At 46.8% G+C, this 22,042-nt stretch overlaps 1 protein-coding gene across 4 annotated transcripts in view; it reads left to right on the top strand.

Moving 5' to 3' along the window:
• ADGRE3 (adhesion G protein-coupled receptor E3) overlaps positions 1-21,732 on the top strand; it is a 47,062-nt gene extending 25,330 nt beyond the window's left edge. Inside the window, exons 7-16 of one of the 4 annotated variants that reach the window (XM_042978409.1) lie at positions 1,431-1,550; positions 7,153-7,337; positions 9,255-9,422; positions 11,249-11,446; positions 11,728-11,963; positions 12,254-12,320; positions 12,733-12,824; positions 13,669-13,837; positions 15,111-15,206; positions 21,469-21,732. In XM_042978409.1, the coding sequence (XP_042834343.1) occupies positions 1,431-1,550; positions 7,153-7,337; positions 9,255-9,422; positions 11,249-11,446; positions 11,728-11,963; positions 12,254-12,320; positions 12,733-12,824; positions 13,669-13,837; positions 15,111-15,206; positions 21,469-21,474 (1,337 nt within the window). In that variant the 3' untranslated portion in view covers positions 21,475-21,732. Of the gene's footprint in view, positions 1-1,430; positions 1,551-7,152; positions 7,338-9,254; positions 9,423-11,248; positions 11,447-11,727; positions 11,964-12,253; positions 12,321-12,732; positions 12,825-13,668; positions 13,838-15,110; positions 15,207-18,791; positions 20,595-21,124 lie in introns of those variants that run through there. The other 3 variants (XM_042978408.1, XM_042978406.1, XM_042978407.1) reach the window with 3 other exon arrangements.
• The last annotated feature ends 310 nt before the right edge of the window (positions 21,733-22,042 follow it).

The following is a 22,042-nucleotide window of genomic DNA, read 5'->3' as shown; positions in this document are numbered from 1 at the left end:
CTACATTATTATCTTCAACGGTTTATCAAATTGCACTGTATATAATTTATTTGTACTATATTTATTTCCCTATTCTGGGAATTGTGGGTTGTTGCCAAAGAACCCCGTGAAAAAGACCATTGAAAATTTATCTGTGTACATTTGTTTGATATTTTCTTGGGATAAATTCATAGATGAAGAATCATTAGGTCAAGGAGAAAAGAAACATTTTATAGAGTTTGAGGCATATCACCACATTGGCCTCCAGAAATGCTGTTTGCTGTGTTTTTATTCAGCTCAGGGATATCAAAGGATTTGTGTATGCCTACCTAAACATTCTGTTTTACCAATTTGCATGATGAGATAGTTTATGCTCTATAAAAATAATAATAATAATTTTTAATAGAAAATAAAATCCAATGCCTCACCTTCTTGGGAAACTGGAATCAGGATTCATTTATTAATTTGTTTGTTCATTCATTCACTCACTCATTTCATTCAAAATTAAACCATTTTTCAGATTACAAGTAGCTCTCACCTTTCCTGACCTGGCCAGGTCCTAACTGATGGGAAACTGGTGCCCTGACCTCAATGGGTTTCATTTCCCTCATCTGTGAATGGGGATAATACCATGAATGGGGAGATACAGGAAGAACCCAACTGTATCCCTCACCCAGCTTCAACAATTTCTAACCCACAGCCAGCCTTAACCATCTGCTAATGTTTAAGTTAAATATTTCCATGAGCTTTTTTCTTGATGGCAATTCTCCTGTGACCTCATTTTCATCGGAAGCATGGTTCCCCATTATAGAAATAAGCCATCAATTATTGACTCAGTTTCTCTTTGTTGAACATTTAGATCACTTCCTGTTTTCCACACTATCACCTATGCTGCTATGAACTTTCTCATAACTAAATCTTCCCTCCCGTCCATGTCGTTTTCTGAGAATAAAATTCCTAGGAACAGAATTGTTGCTTCAAAGATGATCGCTAGAGAACGTTAGTTACAGACTTGTATTTCAGGGGGGGCCTCAGTGGCTCAGTCAGTTAAGCGTCCGACTTCAGCTCAGGTCATGATCTCACAGTTTGTGAGTTCAAGCCCCCAGTCTCTGTGCTAGGAGCCTGCTTCGAATTCTGTGTCTCCCTCTTTTTCTGCCCTTCCCCTTCCCCCACTCATGTTCTCTCTCTCTCTCTCTCTCTCTCTTTCTCTCTCTCTCTCTCTCTCTCAGAAATAAACATAAAAAAAAAAAAGAACTTGTTTTTCAGGAGTTAAGGAGTTAACTTCTTAACTTCAGTTTCCTCATTCGGATAATGGTCCCTCATGGGGTTATATGACAATGTACAGTGCCTGGAACATTCTAGACATTCAGTAAATGTGACCTGTTCATGTTGCTATTCACATTTTTAAAGCTTGTAATAATGATAAACTTGCCTGTTGTTTTTCTCACCAGCTATTGAAACTCTAGTTGTTACAGACAATTGCTCTGAAGAAGGAAAGGTCTTCAGCTTGAACACCTACATGAACTCAGTGGACATCCGTTGCGATGACATCGTGCAGGAAAATGTGAAAGGTACATGTAGTGGCTGCATTCAGAACTTCTAAGACACACAGATCAGCATCATTATGTGAGTCATTGAGAGAGTCGCCAATAAGATCTTTCCTAATTGGTTTGTTACCCGAAGACTGTGTCATTTGAGTCTTTTCCTTAAAAACAAAAAAAAAACAAAAACAAAACAAAAAAAAAAAAAAACTCCCCAAAGTGGAGGCTTTCTATTCTTCAGTGTGGAAGACACTTCTTTGCAATTTGGAGGCTTTTCTGTCCAGGTCTCCGACGGGGTTCACCCAAATGCAGTCCCTGAGAGAAGCATAAGGAGTGTATTTGGGATGTGATTCCAGGAGGCATCGGTAGGCGGATTAGTCACCGTTCTCCAGAGAAACAGAATCGATAGGATATGTGTGTGGGCAGAAAGAGAAACAGAGATCTTAAGAAATTAGCTCATGTGATTATGGAAAGTAGCAAGTCTAAACTCTAGCCAGCAGGCCGGAGACCCAGGGAAGAGTTAATGTCGTAGCTGCAGACCAAAGACAGCCGAGAGACAGAATACCCTCTTGTTTGGGAGAAGTCAGTCTTTTTCTTAAGGCCTGCAACTGATTGGGTGATGGAGGGTAATCTACTTTATTCAAAGTCTCCTGATGGAAATGTTACCCTCATCTGAAAAATACCTTTACGGCAACACCCGGACTCACATTTGACCCAACAGCTGGGTAGCATGGCCTAGCCACATTGACACAAAATTAACCATCCCAGTAGGGGAGAGAGGAAATGAGACAGAGAAGAGGGGACGGCCACTACAGGTGTCAGTATGTCAGTGAGCAGATTTGCTGCAGGTGGTAACTGTGACCCGCCCTACCGAGCTCTCCCATTCTGCCCTGTGTACAAATCAAACACACTCCCTACAGGGAATGCCCCCAGGCAGAGAGTTACAATTGTTCGCAATAGAATCTATCAGCAGATAAGAAACCCGGGGCGCCCGGGGGGCTCAGTCAGTTAAGCATCTGACTCTTGATTCGGCTCAGGTCACGATCCCTGGGTCATGGGATCAAGCCCTGTATCAGGCCCTCTGCTGAGTATGGAGCCTGCTTGGGAATCTCTCCTTCCCTCTCTCTGCCCTCTCCCCTGCTCGTGTGCGCTCGCTCTCTCTCTGTCAAACCCAAGAGGGCCCCGGGAATAGTCAAGGCACCTACAGCACCTGCTAATCCTGTGTACAAAGGAATGGAATGTTAAACTATTAACTGTCCCAGTGCTGCCAGACTTTCTGGTGTTTCAAGAGAAACCAAAAATCAGGTGGGTTGCATGAATACCTTCAATTTTTTTTTAATGTTTATTTATTTTTGAGAGAGAGAGAGAGACAGCATGAGCAGGGGAGGGGCAGAGAGAGAGAGAGAGAGACCCAAAATCCGAAGCAGGCTCCGGGCTCTGAGCCGTCAGCACAGAACCCGACACAGGGCTCGAACTCACAAACCGCGAGATCGTGACCTGAGCCCAAGTGAGACGCTTAACCAACTGAGCCACCCAGGTGCCGCGAATACCTCCGGTTTTCAAATTTGGTCTTACGATAGCTGCCATGGCGTTATAACTGGTGTAGCGTGATAAATGAGGTCTTAAAATCCCATCCTGTAAATGTGGGTACAGCTGGTCTGTAATGTCAGCAAAAGTCCCAAAGGAAAGACAACGAAACGTGGACAACTAACCACATGCTGAACTGAGGAAGTGAGGCAATTAGTTCCTGTTACTTCCTCTCCTCCCCCAAAAAAATAAGCGCGTGAATCTGCCCCGTTCGAGAACGGGCCAGGCGGAGGATAGAAGCCAACCTCCAGCCACGTGATTCACACCGGCATTGTCCCCAGGTTCTTCGGAAACTCACGATTTGTGGAGAGTGTGCACGACTGCCCAGTGCAAGCCAGACAAAAACACATCTGTGGCCCCGCTTGCTCTTTAATCGCATCCTGGGGTCGTGGGGCGTCAGGATTTCACATAGGAATTCAGAGACGACACAGCTCAGCCCACAACAGCTGCCTATGCTGAACTGTTTAAGTAAATTACAGACATCGTAATGTGATTGCATGTGCCTCAAGGAGCCCCTGGCCTAGAGGTGCCCAGTACGGGACTATTCACCCTCCCCCAGTGATGCCCCATAGTCTCATCTCTGGACATTTGCATTATCTGTTCCTCTGCCAGGAATGCCAACCACCACTCCACTGGGTGAACTGTTACTCTTCAACACAGCCTAGCCCACACCTCCTCCATGAGGCCTCCCAGGACTGCGCACTTCCATCACGGCACCAAAACCTGACCCTCCCTCCTCTACGTTCCCCCAGCATCTCCAACCTACCCCATCCTGGCATCTAACGTGTTGTGCTGTGTCTTGATTGACACGTCTTTGTCTCCCCCACTGTGCTGGAATCCCCATAAGGACCAAAATCATGATTTCTTTCTATAGTCACCACGAGGGGCACATCACCTGGAGGACAGGGACAAATGTTCGCTGAATTAAATCCACATTTAGGGCGATGCCTCAACATTCCCAATGAGAGAAAAGAACCCATTGACAGATGTGTGACAAGCTCAGAGAGGGACATTTGTCTGTCCCTCAGGCTGTGTCTATTCTTTGTCATGGCAGCCATCCTGCGTCCAGTAGGGATGTTGAGCAGCAGCCTCTCCCCCACCTTGATTCACTAGACGTCAGTAGCCGTCACCCAGTGCGACAACCAAAAATGCCTCCAGACATTGCCCAATGTCCCAAGAGGGGGCAGAATTGCCACTCCCCCCCCCGCCCCCGCCAACTGAGAAATGCTCATCTAGAGCGACCTTATAAATGACCTTCAAAGAGTAACAACTTTGAGATCGAAGGGAGGTGTTACCAACTCGCCCCGAAGACACCCACCGGAGGTGAGCTGGGACTGTCCCAGGTAATTCGAGACAGACAGTCACATGACACCACGTCCCCTGTAAAACATCTCAGAGAACAAACCCAGGCCACAGAGGCTGACCTTGGAAAAGTACAGCCACCCTTCTCTTTTCTGCTTGTGATTTTGCTCGTAACCAGAATACCTCTGCTCAAAACTAAGCCGTTTCTAAGCCTAAGAGCAGGTGGACAGATCACCTGCCCGTCTTTTCCGTCCACCTACCGCTGTTTCACTCTGACAAATGGAAAACTGTCATGAACTCAGAGAAACAGAAATGAATCGCTTCTGTTCCCTCAGGCAAGACCAGAGAAGCCTCAGTAGAGAAGCGTGTGAAGAATTTATTCGAACAGGAATTTATTTTACTGCAGAGCTAGTAAGGGACTTTTATCCAGAAACCTGTTAACCTGTTTCCGGTCCCTACAATCCTCACTCATCCACATAGATGGCCTCTGCGGCGTGGACTTCTCTGCGGCTACAAAGAAAAAAGAAAACTTATGGACATGGGAATATGGTCATAGCATCCTGTAACTCTGTATAACCCATACTATAGCCCGTAATCCATTATATTCAAGCTAACTACAAATGCATTTGTTTTCTCCTTTTATATAAACAAGAGAAACTTATTTTCTCACAGTTCTGGAAGCTACAAGTCTGAGATCAAGGTGCAGGCAGGGTGGGTTTCTTCTGAGGCCTCTCTCCTTGGCAGATGGCCACCTTCTCTGTCTTCACACGGTCTTTTCCCTGTGAGTGCACGTCTCCGGTCTCTCTTTGCGTGTCCAGAGTTCTTCTTCTTTACTCTTCAATGCGGCTCAGCTCTCACCCGCTCCGTGATGCCTCCCAGGATTGCCTATTTCCATCACGGCACCAAAGTCAGGTCCTCCCTCCTCTGGCCCCATCTTTATAAAGGCCCTGTCTTCAAACAGTCACATTCTGAAGGACTTGAACTTAATGAATTTGGGGGGTAGGGGGGACACAATTTGGCCCATCCTATTGATATATGCCATATGCATGTCCTTCCACTGTATCATAGTTATAAATACATGGTATAAATATATCATGTGCATTTTTACTTTTAGCCTATTAAAGTATGTTAAATTATGGCATTCTTTTGCTTAACATCCTTTAGTGCCTTTCCACTAGCTTAAAATAAAAGATCTTTTTTTTCTTTTAGAGAGAGAGGGGGGGGGGGGGAAGGGCAGAGATAGAGAGAATCCCAAGCAGGCTCCACAGCCCCACACAGGGCTCGAACCCATGAACCCTGAGATCATGACCTGAGCTGAAATCAAGAGTCAGCCACTTCCTTCTCCACCCAGCCGCCCCAACCACTGTCTTAAAATAAAAGCAAAAGCCCTCCTCAAGGCTTATAAGGCCCTGCAGGATCTGCCCCCATCACCCCTGCCCTCCCCCCTCCCCCCCACACGCTCTCCACCCTACACACCCCTCTTCAGCCACACTGACCTCCTCCCTGTTCCCTGAACCAGCGGGGCACGTTCTCTTCTGTCGATGCCCACCTGGCCCTCCCTGCCATCACTCTGCTGTCTGAAAACTGTCTGAAATAGCATCCGCCAAATCTGCCTGTCCCCTCACCTCACTTAATTTTCTCCGTAGGACTGATCATCCTGTGACATAGGCTTTTATTGGTTTGTTTATGTTTGTTTGCTTCTCTCCTGGACCAGAAAGTAAGATCCCTAAGAAGTGGTTTATCCTGTCCCCCACTGTATCTCCAGAATAGTGTCTGGAACATAGTAGGCATTCCATCAAAGAAAACTGAATATGTGAATAGGTAGAGGTATAGGTATATTATGATCTCTTTTCTTTTCAATATTTATTTATTTTTGAGAGAGAGACAAAGACAGAGACAAGCAGGGGAGCAGAGAGAGAGGGAGACACAGAATCCGAAGGAGGCTCCAGGCTCTGAGCTGTCAGCACAGAGCCCGACGTGGGGCTCGAGCCCACGAACCACAAGATCATGACCTGAGCCGATGTCGGACACTCAACCGACTGAGCCTCCCAGGATCCCCATATTATGGTTTCTATATACACTATTTCTAGATCTGGTTTACGTATATAATATACGGAAGGAGATGATTACATTCATACATACAAAGAGATAGACATACGTGTAACCCAACTATTAACGGGTTTCCTTAAGTCCAGTCTCAACATTATTCTTCATCCAAAAGGAATGCAAAGCAAATGCTCCAAGTCTTGAGAAATAAGCCAGTCTTTCTGGAAGTCTCCAGAAGGCAGCAGAGGAAGTGGAATGACACCACATAAGACCTACCCAACTTGCTGAGTTTCCTCCTCTTCGAGGCTGACCCACCTCTCTCCTCTCCTCCTCCCTCAAAATCCCATCAGCCTCTTCTTGGCCCTCCCCCCAACTTTGATATCATTTTCTCCTAAGGCCAGCAGTGTCCTCTCTTACACAAATCAGCTTAACCTCTCTCGGTCCATCCAGTTCTTCCCCCAAGTTTTCCCCTATTCAGTCCAGAAAAGGAGTTCAGGGCCAAAAACATGAAGTCTGTGTCAGAGGTGGAAAAGGGAGAGACAGTGAGAATCTCTATTGCACTCACGCTCAGGTATGTGACTATGTGTGCACACGTATACCTGTGTATATGCACACGTGTGTGTGTGTGCATGTATCATAGGCGTGGGGAAGGAACGGTGGCATTTTTTTTCAGACTCTCATTTCTCCGATTCCTCAGGTCCCACCGCAATTGCCTTTATTTCATACTCTTCTCTTGGAAACATCATAAACGCAACGTTCTTTGAAGAGGCAAATGGCAAAGACCGAGTTTACCTGAACTCTCAGGTAGTGAGTGCCGCTATTGGACCCGAAAGGAATACATCTCTCCCCAAGTCTGTGATTCTGACTTTTCAGCACGTGAAGGTGGGTCAGAGCTGCTCTTTGAGCGTGCTTAGGGGGTCTTGGAGATGGACCAAACAATGTGCACTCCCTCCCCAGTCTGGGCTTCTGCACTGTGCCGTCGAATACCGTAGCCAGGAGCCTCGTGAAACGTGGTGGGTCTGAATTGAGATTCAGAAGATGTAGTATTTCTGGATTTAGACTCAGTCTTCCCAGAGTTTGAACCTGTCCTAAGAAAACCACCATGCAAAGCAGCTCATTAATAATTTTTCGGGGGCTGCTGGCTGGCTCAGTCGGGGTAGCCTACGCCTCTTGATCTCGGGGTTGTGGGTCTGAACCCCACGTTCAGGGAAGAGATTACTTTTTTTTTAACATTTATTTATTTTTGAGAGACAGAGTGAGAATGGAGGAGGGGCAGAGAGAGAAGGAGACACAGAATCCGAAACAGGCTCCAGGCTCTGAGCAAGCGTTCAGCACAGAGCCCGATGCGGGGCTCGAACCCATGAACCGTGAGATCATGACCTGAGCCGAAGTCAGACACTTAACCGGCTGAGCCACCCAGGCACCCCTACTGTTTTTTTAATCTGAAAAAATAATAATAATAATTTGGGGGTGCCTGGGTGGCTCGGTTGGTTAAGCATAGGACTTGGAATTTTATTTTATTTTTGAATTTACATGCAGGTTAGTTAGCATAGAGTGCTGTAATGATTTTAGTAGATTCTAGTGATTCACCCCCCATGTATAACACCCAGTGCTCATCCCAACAAGTGTCTTCCCTAATGCCCCTTACCCATTTAGCCCACCCCCCACCCACAACCCCTCCAGCCACCCTCAGTTGATTCTTTGTATTTAAGAGTCCCTTATGGGGCACCTGGGTGGCACAGTCAGTTAAGCGTCCGACTTCGGCTCAGGTCGTGATGGATGTTAATTAACTTTGTTGTGCAGCGTATGCATAGATCAAATAATTATGTTGAATACCTTACACTTACGTAATTTATATGTCAATTATATTTCAAGAAAGCTGGCAAAGATATATAAACTTATTTTTTAATTTTAAAGAAAATAAGAATTGAGGGGGAGAAAGTGGGGACATGTCGGTTTCGCCTACCCGAGGCCTAAAATCTAAGTATGGAATTTTTGATATATGGCATCTAGAGATGGTCTAGCGAATTATCAAAGGAGATACAGCCTCCCAACAGGAGAACATTTTCCTCGTCTCCTTGGCCCCATGAAGTGATGCTCTGGAAACCCCTGGGAGAAAAAGAAGAGGTGGAAGGCTGATTCTGTTCTCTCTCTCCTGGCGACATTTCTTTCCTAAACTTCCCCGTCTCATTGCATGAGCAGTTGTTTTATAAGGGGTCAGGGACACAACTGGTATGAAGACATCATGGAAATTTGCCTTCGGGAGTGTTTAGGAGAAAACTCTATGAGCCATAGATACTTGATTTTATTTTATTTTAAAGTTTATGTATTTATTTTGAGAGAGAGAGAGAGAGGGACAGAGAGAATCCCAAGCCGGCTCTGATGTCAACACAGAGCCCGACGTGGGCTCAAACTCACCAACCGTGAGATCAAGACCTGAGCCGGGATCAAGAGTCAAACGCTTAACCAACGGAGCCATCCAGGCGCCCCTCTTTTATTTACTTTTGTTTGTTTGTTTGTTTGACTTCCTGGTGGCAGATAAAGTCCTGAAACCAATGACGTCCTGTAAAATTCTGGCCCCCCAGAGAGCCTTGATTTTGTTTCGTGTTACATGGAACCCCAACAGCACTGCGACTGTGGGAACAGGCGTCCCGGCAGGCGTCCTCTTCAGTTAGAATAAAAATCGCCTGAGTCACTTCTAAGAGGCCACGTGTCTGTTCACTTGCCACCCCAGTGTAGACCCACACGCTGAGAGTTGTCCGCCCCAAGGAAGAACGTGACGAGCCCTTCTACTTTCAGATGAAGCCCAGCAGTGAAAAGGCCATCTGCGTCTACTGGAAAAGCATGAACGAGGGCGGCCAGTGGTCCAGCGACGGCTGTTTCCTGATACAAGCGAACAAAAGTCACACCATATGCAACTCCACCCACCTGTCCAGTTTTGCTGTCCTCGTGGCCCTAACCAACCAGGTACAACGTGTACATTTAATTCCTGCAGCCAGCCCTGTGTCAGCCCCTCTGGGGGGATGATAAATACTCTTTAAAAAAAATGGGAGGGGTGCCTGGGTGGCTCAGTCGGTTGAGCGTCCGACTTCGGCTCAGGTCACGATCTCAAGGTTGGTGGGTTCGAGCCCCACATCAGGCTCTGTGCTGGCAGTGCTTGGGAGTCTCTCTCCCTCTCTCTCTGCTCCTCCCCTGCCTGCACTCTCTCTCTCTCAAAATAAATAAACTTTAAAAAATCTAAAAACAGACACGACTAAACCATGTTCTCAGGGGTTGCATACTTAGGTGGTAAAACTATGAAGATAATCAAGAATTGCTTATCCTAAAAGGATCACGGTTACCTCTGGGGGAGAAGGTGGTTTGCAATTGGAAAGAGCTTCTGGGATAATGTCTACAGACTAATGATCTTACCAACCATTTAGTAATTATGGATCATGTGATACATGTGTGTGTGTGCTCTTTTCTATATGTGCATTATATTTCACAATTTTTAAGGTTAAAAAAAACACAAAGGATTAAGAAATTCTATAAAGTGACATTGAAATAAGTGAAAATCCCCATGTGATTATAAGAGACGGCAACTGTCATTTCCCACCGGTGAGTCTCGCTTGAGTCTGCGTGGCTCATCAGACTTGTGGCTCCTGTCTTTAAGGAGATGAGCCCCAAGAGCTGAATTAGACAGATGCCTTAGTTTGGGATCTCCTGTAAGCAGATCCTGAGACAAAAAATTTGAGGGCAAGTAGTTTCTCTGGGAGGCGACCCCAAGACACATCAGTAGGACAGTAGGGAGGTGAGACAGAGAAGAGAAGGCAGCCAGTAAGCGGTGTGTCAAAGAGGAAGTTACTGGGGCACCTGGGTGGCTCAGTCAGTTTGATTTCTGCTCAGGTCATGATCTCAGGGTCATGAGATCGAGTCCCACATCGCACTCCCCACCAGGAAGGCAGCCTACTTAGGATTCTCTCTCTCCCTCTCCCTGTGTCCCTTCCCTTCCCTCTAAAAGAGAGAGGCGGGGAGAGGGAGGGGGAGAGAGAAAGTTACCAACGTAGACAACTGGGACTCAATCCCATTGGGTACTCCTGGGAGATATCCTAGAACATGCATTTCAGAGCCTTCCCACATAAAGGTGAGGGAGCTGGGATATTTATCCACCAATGCCATACTTGTATTGTTTGAGGGAAGCTTCTAGGGGTATTAACATCCTGGTACTTGTGACCCCTCTGGCATGTCCAGGCATGCTCCTGTGGCAGGAGAAATAGTCTACGGCAGGGTCACTGGATTTCACAGAAAACGGCCAAAGGACAGGTAGCAGAGAGCGTGAGGGGCCTCTGCGACACAGGGCTTCCTTTATCTCTTGAGTGCAAGACTTAGCCTAGCACATTCTTTCATTTCCACGTGAATCTGCTGTACAACATAGAGCCTATGGTTAACACAGTATTGTGCACTTAAAAACTTGTCAAGAGCGTCGATCTCGTGTTGTTTCTTACCACAGAAAGAAAAAAGCAAGGGGGACACAGGATCGTGGAGGTGATGGATAGTTTATTACCTTGACTGTGGTGATGGCATCATAGGTCTGTGCCTATGCCCAAACTCATCAAAATGTGTGCATTCAACGTGTGCAATATTTTGTATGTTACGTATACCTCAGTAAAGCCGGGAAGAAGACGACTTAGTCTGACAGACGCTTCTTAAACTCTTATCAACTGGCTTCATGCCTATGTTTGGGATGCCGCATTCCAAAGGGGGGAAAATTAATCCTGGAGACTGACTGTGATGTCCTCCTCGGTGGGTCCCAGGAGGAGGATCCCGTGCTGGTTGTCATCACCTACGTGGGGCTGGGCCTCTCTCTGCTGTGCCTCCTCCTGGCAGCCCTCACCTTCCTCCTGTGCAAAGCCATCCAGAACACCAGCACCTCGCTGCACCTGCAGCTCTCCATCTGCCTCTTCCTGGCCCACCTGCTCTTCCTCACGGCCATCGACCAGACCAAGATCAAGGTACCGACACTGTCACAGAGGACCCCCTGCCCTGAGCCACGGGATGCTCAGTTCGTGGAGCCCTGCTGCACTGATACCTTAACACAATATCGTTGGGTGACAGGGAGGCTGGAGGGGTAAATAGCCTATTTCACGTTGACTGATGAAGCAGAAGACAATCCTCTCTCAACAACTCGACCCTATATATATATGAGTTCTCCCCGCTGGAAGGTATGGGAGGGGTCCTGGGGCCACCCTCCTCCCTGACAGTCCCTCCTGGTGACTCCTTCCTCCTCCCCCAGCTGCTGTGCGCCATCATCGCGGGGGCCTTACACTATCTCTACCTGGCCTCCTTCACCTGGATGCTCTTGGACGGTCTACACCTCTTCCTCACGGCACGAAACCTGACGGTGGTCAACTACACCAGTGTGAGCAGGTTCATGAAGAGACTCATGTTCCCTGTGGGCTATGGAGTCCCGGCTCTAATCGTGGCCATTTCTGCTGCATCCAGACCTTCCCTTTATGGAACACCCACCAGGTAAGCAAATTCCCACTGCCCCTATCTTCTCCAGCACAACTGTGGCCATCATAGAACCAATAGCGATTTAATTTCCCCCGAACATGATAGGCAGAGGAAAGGTCAGTGACCACTCCGAAGACATCTCTCTGATGGAATTTCGTGTTCCTTCAACTGTTTTTAAGTCCTTAAGATTTAATTATTTCAAATGTTCATTATGAAGTATTTAATCATTATATATTACACATTCTAGTGATTCTTTATCCACAAAGGTCAATGTCCTCTTGAATCACTTCTCATCTCTCTCTTAGATGCTGGCTCCACACAGACAAAGGATTTGTATGGACCTTCCTGGGCCCCGTCTGCACCATCTTCTCCGTGAGTAACACATGACATCAGAGCATCCTGCCTGCCAAAGTGACGGTCATTCAAAGACCAGGTGTACCAGGAGGGTTACAGGCAGCGGGAGCAATCATTCCAGTTGGCCCAGGACTGATGAGAGACCCCCCCCCCAGGATGCAGGAATTTCCATTGCAACAACAGGACTAACATGTTTCCTGAGACCTGGGACTTTCAGTGCTAAAATTTGGAGTTTCCATGCGAACTGCATCGAAGTGCTCGCCAAAGTTACAGGACAAACACATGCCTGAGTTACAGGGTGGTTGGTCTAGTCTTCTAGGACTTCTACAAAAGGCAAAAGCTTCTTACCTGCCGGGTTAGGTGTTGGATGAGCTAGGAGGATGCTTACCAGATGTGGAGTGAATTTAATACACCTGTGGGCTTTCTGCAGATTAATCTGGCCTTCTTTCTGATGACCTTCTGGATAGTGAAAAACAAGCTCTCCTCCCTCAACAGAGATGTGTCCACCCTCCAGAACACCAGGTGAGGAGGAGTCAGAGGAATGTCCCCCATCCAGAGCATTATCCTCAGAGCTCCAAGGATCTGATGTCCAGAGAGAATGGACTTTGCCCTGATACACAGGGATTGCTTCCATGCCTTACCTAGCAGGTCCTGAGAACATTTCTATCCTGACAACACACTCAAAACATCACATAACAGTTCCCAGAACCCAGCGCACCCTTTCATGGTCGTGCCTTCATGCGTTTTAGGCCCCCTGCCTTCCCCTTCTCTTGCCCCACGTGAACGCAGGTTCATCAACCGCATGTCACTTCGTCTAAGAGTTTGGGAATGTCCTTTCCTTTCCTCAACTTTGCACAGAATCAGTGGCCTCTATTCTGGGCAAAGCACATTCTGGGTCAGGTCATGGAGAAGGTGGGGACAGGAACAGCCCTGGATGGGATCTGGGCAGAAGTACCTCACTTTGCAAATGTTACAAGTCATCATTTGTTTTTGTCTTGCCACCAGACTCTAAGGGCTGTGGAAACAGAAGTCTTATCTTGGTTGTTCTGAATGCCCAAGCCCCAGCCTAGGGCCAGGGGCACAGAATGTTCTCGACGATGTCAGCTGAACAAAATTAGGGGTCTTCCTGAAACATCGTGACCTTTTTGAAACTCACATTCTGGAGTGTCACTACCATCCCTAGTCCTAGTCAAACTGCCGTCCCTGACCCAAACACCATTTCTTTTTATGGAATCATTGACGATAAAGATCCAAGTTGATCGCTACTCAGTAGGAAGCATCCGTGGAGTGGACTTGAAAACAGGTGGGGAGGGGAGGGGGCTGTTGCTCCCGGTGCATCACGAGCCTCGTCTCTCCTCCTACCCAGGATGCTGACATTCAAAGCGACGGCTCAGCTCCTCATCCTGGGCTGCACGTGGTGTCTGGGCGTCCTGCAGGTGGGGCCAGCTGCCCGCGTCATGGCTTACCTCTTCACCATCATCAACAGCTTGCAGGGAGTGTTCATCTTCCTGGTGTACTGCCTCCTCAGCCAGCAGGTAAACACCAACCCCTTTTTTTATTGTCATAAAGTTAGGACATAGTGTAATGAACCCTTGAATCGTTTCAATCTATGTTCTCTGAATTTTCATATAAGCTGTGAGCCATGTGTAAACACTATGTTCTCTCTACTTCAAGATATTCTTGATTATAAGATACATGAATTTATTAACAGCTTTCAGAAAGTAAATAGTTGCTACATCAAGGAAATATGTTTTTCTTCAGTTTTCCCATTTGTAATAGTCAGCTATTGCTGTGTAACAAATGACCTCAAAAATCTCCGGAGCCGAAACACAAACATTTGCTTTTCTCATTCTCAAGTCTGATTGAGGTTCAGCCGATCTTGTCTGGGCTCAGCTTGGCTTGGTTCTAGAATGTAGATCACGTTCAGGTCTTCTCCTTGAGACTCCTCCTGAGGCTTAGCGGAAACCGAGAAGCTCCCTAGGATCTGTTCTTCTGATGACAATGGCAAAATCACAAGAAGACAAGTCCTGTTGGAAAGGGGCCATTTCAAGCCTTGTGGTCCTGCTTGAATCACTTCCACTGATATTGCCTTGGCCAAAGAAAGTCATATGTCCAAGCCCAAAGTCAAGGGAAAAGAACCCTCTAGCCACCAGGAGGCTAAGACAGGGTGTAATACTGTGACAGAGGAGTGAATAATTGAAATCACTAATGCAATCCACCACACCACTTAAACACATGAATTCTTAATCACATTTCCATGTGATGGGATAGTTTCCATACTAATACGTTTTAATAGTTCTATGACGGCATTAAATAATAAGTTAATCTTTCCAACATGTTATTATGAACATTTTCAAACACACAAAAAGGTTAAAACAATTATGCAATGGACACATATATACCAATCACTTCAATTATCTTTGTGCTATATTTGTTTTGCCACATTGTCTGTCCACATATCCATTCTTTTACCCATTCTCCACCACTAAGTCCCTGGTAACCCCTATTCTACTTTGTGGCTCAATTACTTAGACTATTATAAGGATCTCAGGTATGTGGAACCAGACGATATTTGTCCTTTGTTCCAGGCTTATTTCACTGAGCGTAATGCCTTCAAGGTCCATCCACGTTGCAGCCTGTACCAGAATACCATTCCTTTTTAAGGCTCAGTGAATAATATTTCATTGTCCACATATGCCACGTGTTGTTGAAGTTTTTTAAAACTTGTTCTATTCCTGACTCACTGGTTTCTCTCTTCACCCACCAATGTTAACAGAAACCATTCCAGTCTTGTCTTTGATATTCCAGGTCCGAAAATGGTTCCGAGAGATCATGAAATCTAAACCTGAGTCTGAGACTTACACACTTTCCACCAGGTTTGGCGCAAACTCAAGACCCAGTGAGGTAAGAGGATTTGTGATTTATTCTAATGTTTCCTCCCTTGACACCCAAAGCCCCCTCTCCACGTCTTCATATGAGGTCCCTTCCCTGGGGGGGTATGACAGAGAGCTCTTTTCCTGATGACCTGGTTTGCATTTCTCATTCTTACCGTATCGTTCCTCAGTTGACCCCTCCCTGATTACTGACAGTGCTTAAGCTGGCTTGTGTATATATTCTCGTCATACAAATGAGTAAGGGTCAAACGTGTCACCAGCATAACTGCCATCTAACGTAGAATCCTTGGGGGGAGGCTTAGAATCACAGACATAGAGCAGTGGTCATCATCCTCTGAAATCCCGCTATCCCTTGGAGAGGCGGACGTAAGCCCAGTGGTGTTGGCAGAAAGGGCTCCAGGAGAGGCACCCCACCCCAGCTGCTCTACATAATTATAGGAGAGGAGCATATGGAATAATGGGACCTTCCAGGGAGAGGAAATGGTCTTGTTAGAAAGAGGACCTCCATGGAACTTGATAGCTGGTATTCAACTGTTCCTCCATTGACTTAACTCAGACTCGATGCACCAAGGAATGAGTTTCCAGCACTACCTTGGATCTCTCTGTAGCTGTCCCTTATTTGCCTCTTTGGAGAAATGAGAGAACATACTTCTCCAAGAAGGCACGCCCCTAGATAGGCAAGAAGGGCTCCAAAACTCGTAATCCAAAAAATTTTTCCCAGTCTCATTTGTATGCTCCCATACACCCACCACATCTGCTAGCCAAGGAGCCTTCGAGTGTGTTGTTTTTAGAATAAACAGAATTGAGACACATAGTTTTCCACATTCTTTGGGCTAATATGTGATACTCTCAGCACCGGAAATATTGAGTCAGTAAAGAAGCATCTATCCCTAACTGGAGGCGAATTCATTCAAAATCTCTCCAAAAGGGCTAAAAGGAAAACAAGACCAAAAAAAAAAAAAAAATCCTAGGGCAAGTCAAGTGATCAGAAAACAAAACAAAACAAAACAAAACAAAACTGTGAGTATCAGGTTTAAATCATTCCCAATGAGAGTAAAATTGTAACAGGGACTGACTGCTGGCTGTGACCATTACAAGACTTCCTTGATAATCCAGAATGATTTTCAAAGCTTCCAGCACTCCAGTAACTGGTTTCCCACAATAAATAAGGAATTTTTTTTTTATTATTGTTCTGTAACATTGTGGAAATTGAGTAAGATGAGTGTATCTTTGAAAGGGGAATATATATATATATATATATATATATATATATAAGCTCCCTGTAGGAAATACATTCACTTTAATTAAAAGAATCTCTGAAGCTTTTACTTTTCTAGGCACAGAGTATGATTAAAAAGCTAAGAAACAAAAATCCAGGGCACCTGAGTGGCTCAGTCAGTTGAGTGTCTGACTCTTGATTTCAGCTCTGGTCATGATCCCTGGGTTGTGGGTTTGAGCCCTGTGCTAAGTGTGGAGCCTGCTTAAGGTTCTCTCTCTCTCTCTCTCTCTCTCTGCCCCTTTCCCCTGCTCATGCACTCTCTCTCTAAAAAAACTTTTTTTAAATCCTTCCTCTTTCTCCATGGACAAATTTGCCCTTGGGTTAAATTCCAAGCTGTGCTCTCTAGAAACTTGCTAACGTTGGAAGGTCAGTTCTGCAACCAGGCAATATTGTTTGTGGAAAAAGTCACGTCTGACTAGACAGAGAGTTCTGTGAATGAACCGTAAATAACAGGAGGGAAATGATAGCTTTGGACTTCCTGCATACAATGACTCATAGAACGAGGCCAGGAACCCCTGTCCTCACGGGCTGCTACAGGAGGTATCGCTTTTCTCGTGCAGCTTTTAAACCAGGCTGTAACTTGTAGGTGGTAAACGAGATACTTGTTGAGTTGTGCAACGTGTCAAGGTGCTGCAGTGGGCAAGAGACATACAAAAGGAACAAGACGTCGGGCGCCTGGGTGGTCAGTCGGTTGAGTGTCCGACTTCAGCTCAGGTCAAAGCATCTGACTCTTGATTTCAGCTCAGGTCGTGATCCCAGATTCATGAGATCGAGCCCCCTGTTGGGCTCTGTGCTGACAGGGCAGAGCCTGCTTGAGATTCTCTGTCTCTGTCTCTCTCTCTCTCTCTCTCTCAGCCTCTCCCCCCCCCAAAATAAGTAAATAAACATTTTTTTAACTAAAAAAAAAAAAAAGAATTCTTCATTTGGGATTTTTAAATTCTCCCACTTCTTAAATTTTTTTTTAATGCTTGTTTATTTTTGAGAGAAAGAGAGAGAGAGAGAGAGCATAAGCAGGGGAGGGGCAGAGAGAGAGGGAGACACAGAATCCGAAGCAGGCTCCAGACTCTGAGCTGTCAGCACAGAGCCCGACGCGGGGATCGAACTCATGGACTGTGAGATCATGACCTGAGCCAAAGTCAGATGCTCAACCGACTGAGCCACCCAGGCGCCCCAAGAAGTCCTCCCATTTAAGCTGAAGAAGGCCACACCTGTCCTAAGATTCCAAAATGCTAGGCGATCATGTCATTCTTTCCTGCTGGATGGAGCTCTTGTCGCCAAGGACTTGCTAACAGGCTCTGAAAAAGCCACAATAACCCAGTTTTTGACCAGTTTGATCCAGTTCAGACACCAGGCTAACCATCCAGATGACCTCAATATCATTTCCATCCAACTGTGATTTTTTAAAAAAAAGCACACCTAGGGGCGTCTGGGTGGCTCAATTGGTTGGGCATCCGACTTCAGCTCAGGTCGTGATCTCACAGTTCGTGGGTTCGAGTCCCCCGTTGGGCTCTGTGCTGACAGCCCAGAGCCTGGAGCCTGCTTCCGACTCTGTGTCTCCCTCTCTCTCTGTACTTCCCTGCTCATGCTCTGTCTCTCTCAAAAATGAATTAAATGTTAAAAGAATTTTAAAAAAAACACACACACCTACCGGCACCATGACAGATCCAACTGTGTCCACGTGGGGGAAGAAAAGAGGTGGCACTTTGATTCCTAGAAGCCCCCTCCCCCTTGCCTGAAAAACCCCCACGTCAGCTTTGCTTATCAGCCCCTTAATTAGCCTAACCCCATAAAACCCTGACCATGAGACCTAACCAGGGAGAAGGTGCCTTTAGAACATGAGCTCCCTGGGGTGCCTGGGTGGCCCAGTCAGTTGAGCGCCCGAATCTTGATTTCGGCTCAGGTCATGACGTCATGGGATTGAGCCCCATTTCAGGCTCTGTCCTGAGCGTGGAGTCTGCTTGAGGTTCCCCCCCCCCACCTCTCTCTCTCTCTCTCTCTGCCTCTCTCCCCCAAAAATTTTTTTAAAAAAAGATTAATTTTAAAAATAAATTTTTAAAAAAGAACACAAGCTCCCCATCTCTGTTCTCTGGCCATTGAATAAATTACCAGCTTACCATCAAATACTGTTTTGGTGTTTGGCCATTCGACAAATGGTATATTGAGGAGGCAAAGGACCTACCACTTAAGTAACACTGCCTTTAACCCACTTCTGCACTTTCTTTCTGTTTTATTGGTGGGGGTGGGGGTGGGGGTTGCTTTGTTCTGTTTCATCCTTACTTCTACCTTTAATCTAAACGTCTTTTGCTTGTCGGGGGAGGGGGGGGTGTTTTCCCAGAGCAACTGAAGAGAAAATATTCGAACTAGAACATTCGACCCCACATGGAAAGTCACAGCCACGGATTTGGTTGGCATCGTGAAGAACAGAGCTGGAGACCAGGGGGACCATTACCTTTGACCTCCTTGGAGAGGAAATGTTCAGCCTTTACTTCCTGAAGTGTTTGTTCTGCACAACGGGCCCCCAGTAAATGGGCGTTGCATTGGGTTTCTCTTCGCTGTCGTGGGCTCAGCCAGCGCTTGTCGCTGGGGACCCCAATCATGGCCATTGCAAATAGTCCCTAGACATTTTGTAAACAAGGCAGGCCCCTTTAAAGGCCTTTCCTCAAATTCTTACACGCATTCGTCCTAACCTTGCTCTTGAAACTCATCCAGTCCTTCAGACCCTCAGCTTCTCCCAAACTGTCAGCTGTACCTCCTTTCTTATCCAGGCTAAAGCTCATGGTCAACCATGTCGAAAGATTTTCTCCCCTAATCGTGACACCTTACTCCCTCATTCTGATTCCATTCTGATTCCTGGGAACACCTTGATCCAGGACCAGTCCAACAATGGCAGTCACTACAGATTGCTAACTCAGCAGCCCTCACCGTATCATATGCTCCTTATCAACACAACCTTGGTTATTTGCAGGTGTGGGACAGCAGTGTGCCTGGACGCAGGGGGCCAGCCGAGACTGGTCTGAGCCCAGTTATTCTCAACCAGAGGTGATTCCCCACCCCCGTAGGACAGTTGGCAAAGTCTGGAGGCCATTTTTTGTTGTCACGACTGGGGAAAGGCAGGGGAATGCTACTGGCGTGTATGTGGCAAAGGGCAGGGATGCTGCTAAACGTCCATAATGAACAAGACAGCCCCCACACCCACACAACCAAGGGTTATCAGTCCCTAAATGTCAGTAGCGCTGAGGTCAAGAAACCCCAGCCTAAACTAGCCGTAGCGATTGTGTTCCCATCTGCTAGAGACTGGTTTAGGATGGGTGCATCTGGACCAGTTCTGGGCAATGAGATATAAGAAACACCTACTGGAAAATACCTCTTCTCCTTGATAGAAACAAAGACAAATTCAAGGGCAGCCTTCCCATGACGTCCTGGTTTGGGCTGCTATACGACCCTATTGCTAAGCCACTTTGGGTCGGGTAATGTTATTTGGAGTCCAAAGCATCCTTCCTTGTGAACAAACGACTTCTCCATCAGGGCAGTGAGATCCCAGAATCACTCGGTTTGGAGTCATCACAAATACGTGCTTTCTGATATACACCAGACTCTCCATGCTACCCGGAATTTGTTCTTCCTGTCCGTAGTCAGCTTCCCCCCAAGAAAAGTCGTAGCTTTTCACTTCCTTCCTCTGTCCCCATCACCTTTCCCCTTACATGAGGCAGGAGACCTTGTCGACTCCTTCAGAGATAACAAACACCAGCTGACAGAAACTACCCCGACTTCCTGACGTCCTTTACAAATACATCCGCATCCATGCCTACCCTTGCTTCCTTCCCTCACTGGTGCCCTTCATCCCCTCTTCCATTCTTCCACGACAGCAAAGGGATCCCTCCTCTGGTTCAAGGCTAACCCCTCCCTCTGTGCTTTGCTTATCCGCTCCGGCCTCTCTGGGGACTTTTCTCCACTGATATCTCCTCTCTCTGTCTTGAGTCTCCCACCTCTCCGACCTCCTGTCTGCTGGTTCTTCCCCCAGCGGTATCTAAATATACTGAAGGCGCCGCTGGGTGGTTCGGTCGGTTAAAGCATCCAACTGTTGGTTTCAGCTCAGGTCATGATCGCGCAGTTGAGGAGTTTGCGCCCCACATCGGTCTCTGTGCTGACGGTGTGGAATCTGCTTGGGATTCTCTCTCTCTCCCTCTTTCTCTCTGCACCCCCCCCCCACTCTCTCTTTCTCAAAATAAATAAATAAGCTTTAATAAAGAGAGAAACTAAAAAGAGGTTAGCAAACTTTTTCTGCCAATGGCCAAATAGCAAATATTTTAGACTTTTCAGGATGTGTGTGTGTGTGTTTAGTAGAAATATAAAAACCATTTCTAACTCACTGACCATACAAAAACAGGCTGCACTCAGGATTTGACAGCCCCCCCCCCACCAAGCTATAATTTGCTGGCCCTTGTGTTAAAGGAAGAGAAATGGTGGATTCTAGGCAAATGGCCACTTGTACATTTCTCAACTCCTCTCCGTCCCCTACACTAATATATCTGCTTCTTTAAACCCAGAGTCTGCTGGGGCCAGTGGCATCTGGGTAGAGATGAGGGTGTTGTCTCTAGGGGAATCCCCAAAGGGAAATCTGGGGGTGACATGTCTCCCCCATGCACCAGGTGGAGAGTCCCAAGATAAGCTGAAGAACACTCCAGGCTGAAGATCAGACACCGTCCATCCCAGGAAGAGTCTGGCCCACAGGGGTCCATGGACCTCCTGGGATAGGCCCGCATCACTCCCGTGTGTGTGTGTGTGTGTGTGTGTGTGTGTGTGTGAGATCCTTCTGGCCCCCAAGAACTCCAAGAGGAGCCCTGCTCCTGAATCTAGGAGGAAGCAGAGACCGGGGAGCAAGGAGGTGTCTCTGCTTACCTGCCTGGTGTGCACATGCACCTCTTGGGGCGAAGAATCCGCCTCCTCCCATCGCTTGGGAAACTGCCCCTGCTTAGAGTTCTCAACCCCCCAGGGCTGAGCCCCAAGAAGAAATGACAACACTGAGAGGTCCCGGCAGCTGCAAAGAGGATGGTCCGGTGTAACTGACGCCCACCCAACAGACCTGCTGGAGTAGACAGACAACTTAACACGAGAATAATTCCAATAAGAACTGAACACAATCAAATAAGAATGTAAGGAGATTCGAGTACAGAACCAAAATGCTCTTTGGAACTAAATAAAAATGGGATAGGGGCGCCTGGGTGGCTCAGTCGGTTAAGCGGCCAACTTCAGCTCAGGTCACGATCTCGCGGTCCGTGAGTTCGAGCCCCGCGTCGGGCTCTGTGCTGACAGCTCAGAGCCTGGAGCCTGTTTCCGATTCTGTGTCTCCCTCTCTCTGACCCTCCCCCATTCATGCTCTGTCTCTCTCTGTTTCAAAAATAAATAAACGTTAAAAAAAATTTTTTAATAAAAATGGGATAAACAAGAGACTTTTCTGGATCAACAAGAGAAGAGTACGGTCACTGTCAGAGCCAAATTAGGGGCTTAGAAGAACACGTGGAAGAAATATCTCAAAGCACAGATCAAAATGCCAATTGATGAAAATT

This window comes from Panthera tigris, chromosome A2, assembly GCF_018350195.1.
Source record: "Panthera tigris isolate Pti1 chromosome A2, P.tigris_Pti1_mat1.1, whole genome shotgun sequence".
Classification (NCBI taxonomy): Eukaryota; Metazoa; Chordata; class Mammalia; order Carnivora; family Felidae; genus Panthera; species Panthera tigris.
This window is presented reverse-complemented; position numbering and strand designations above follow the sequence as displayed.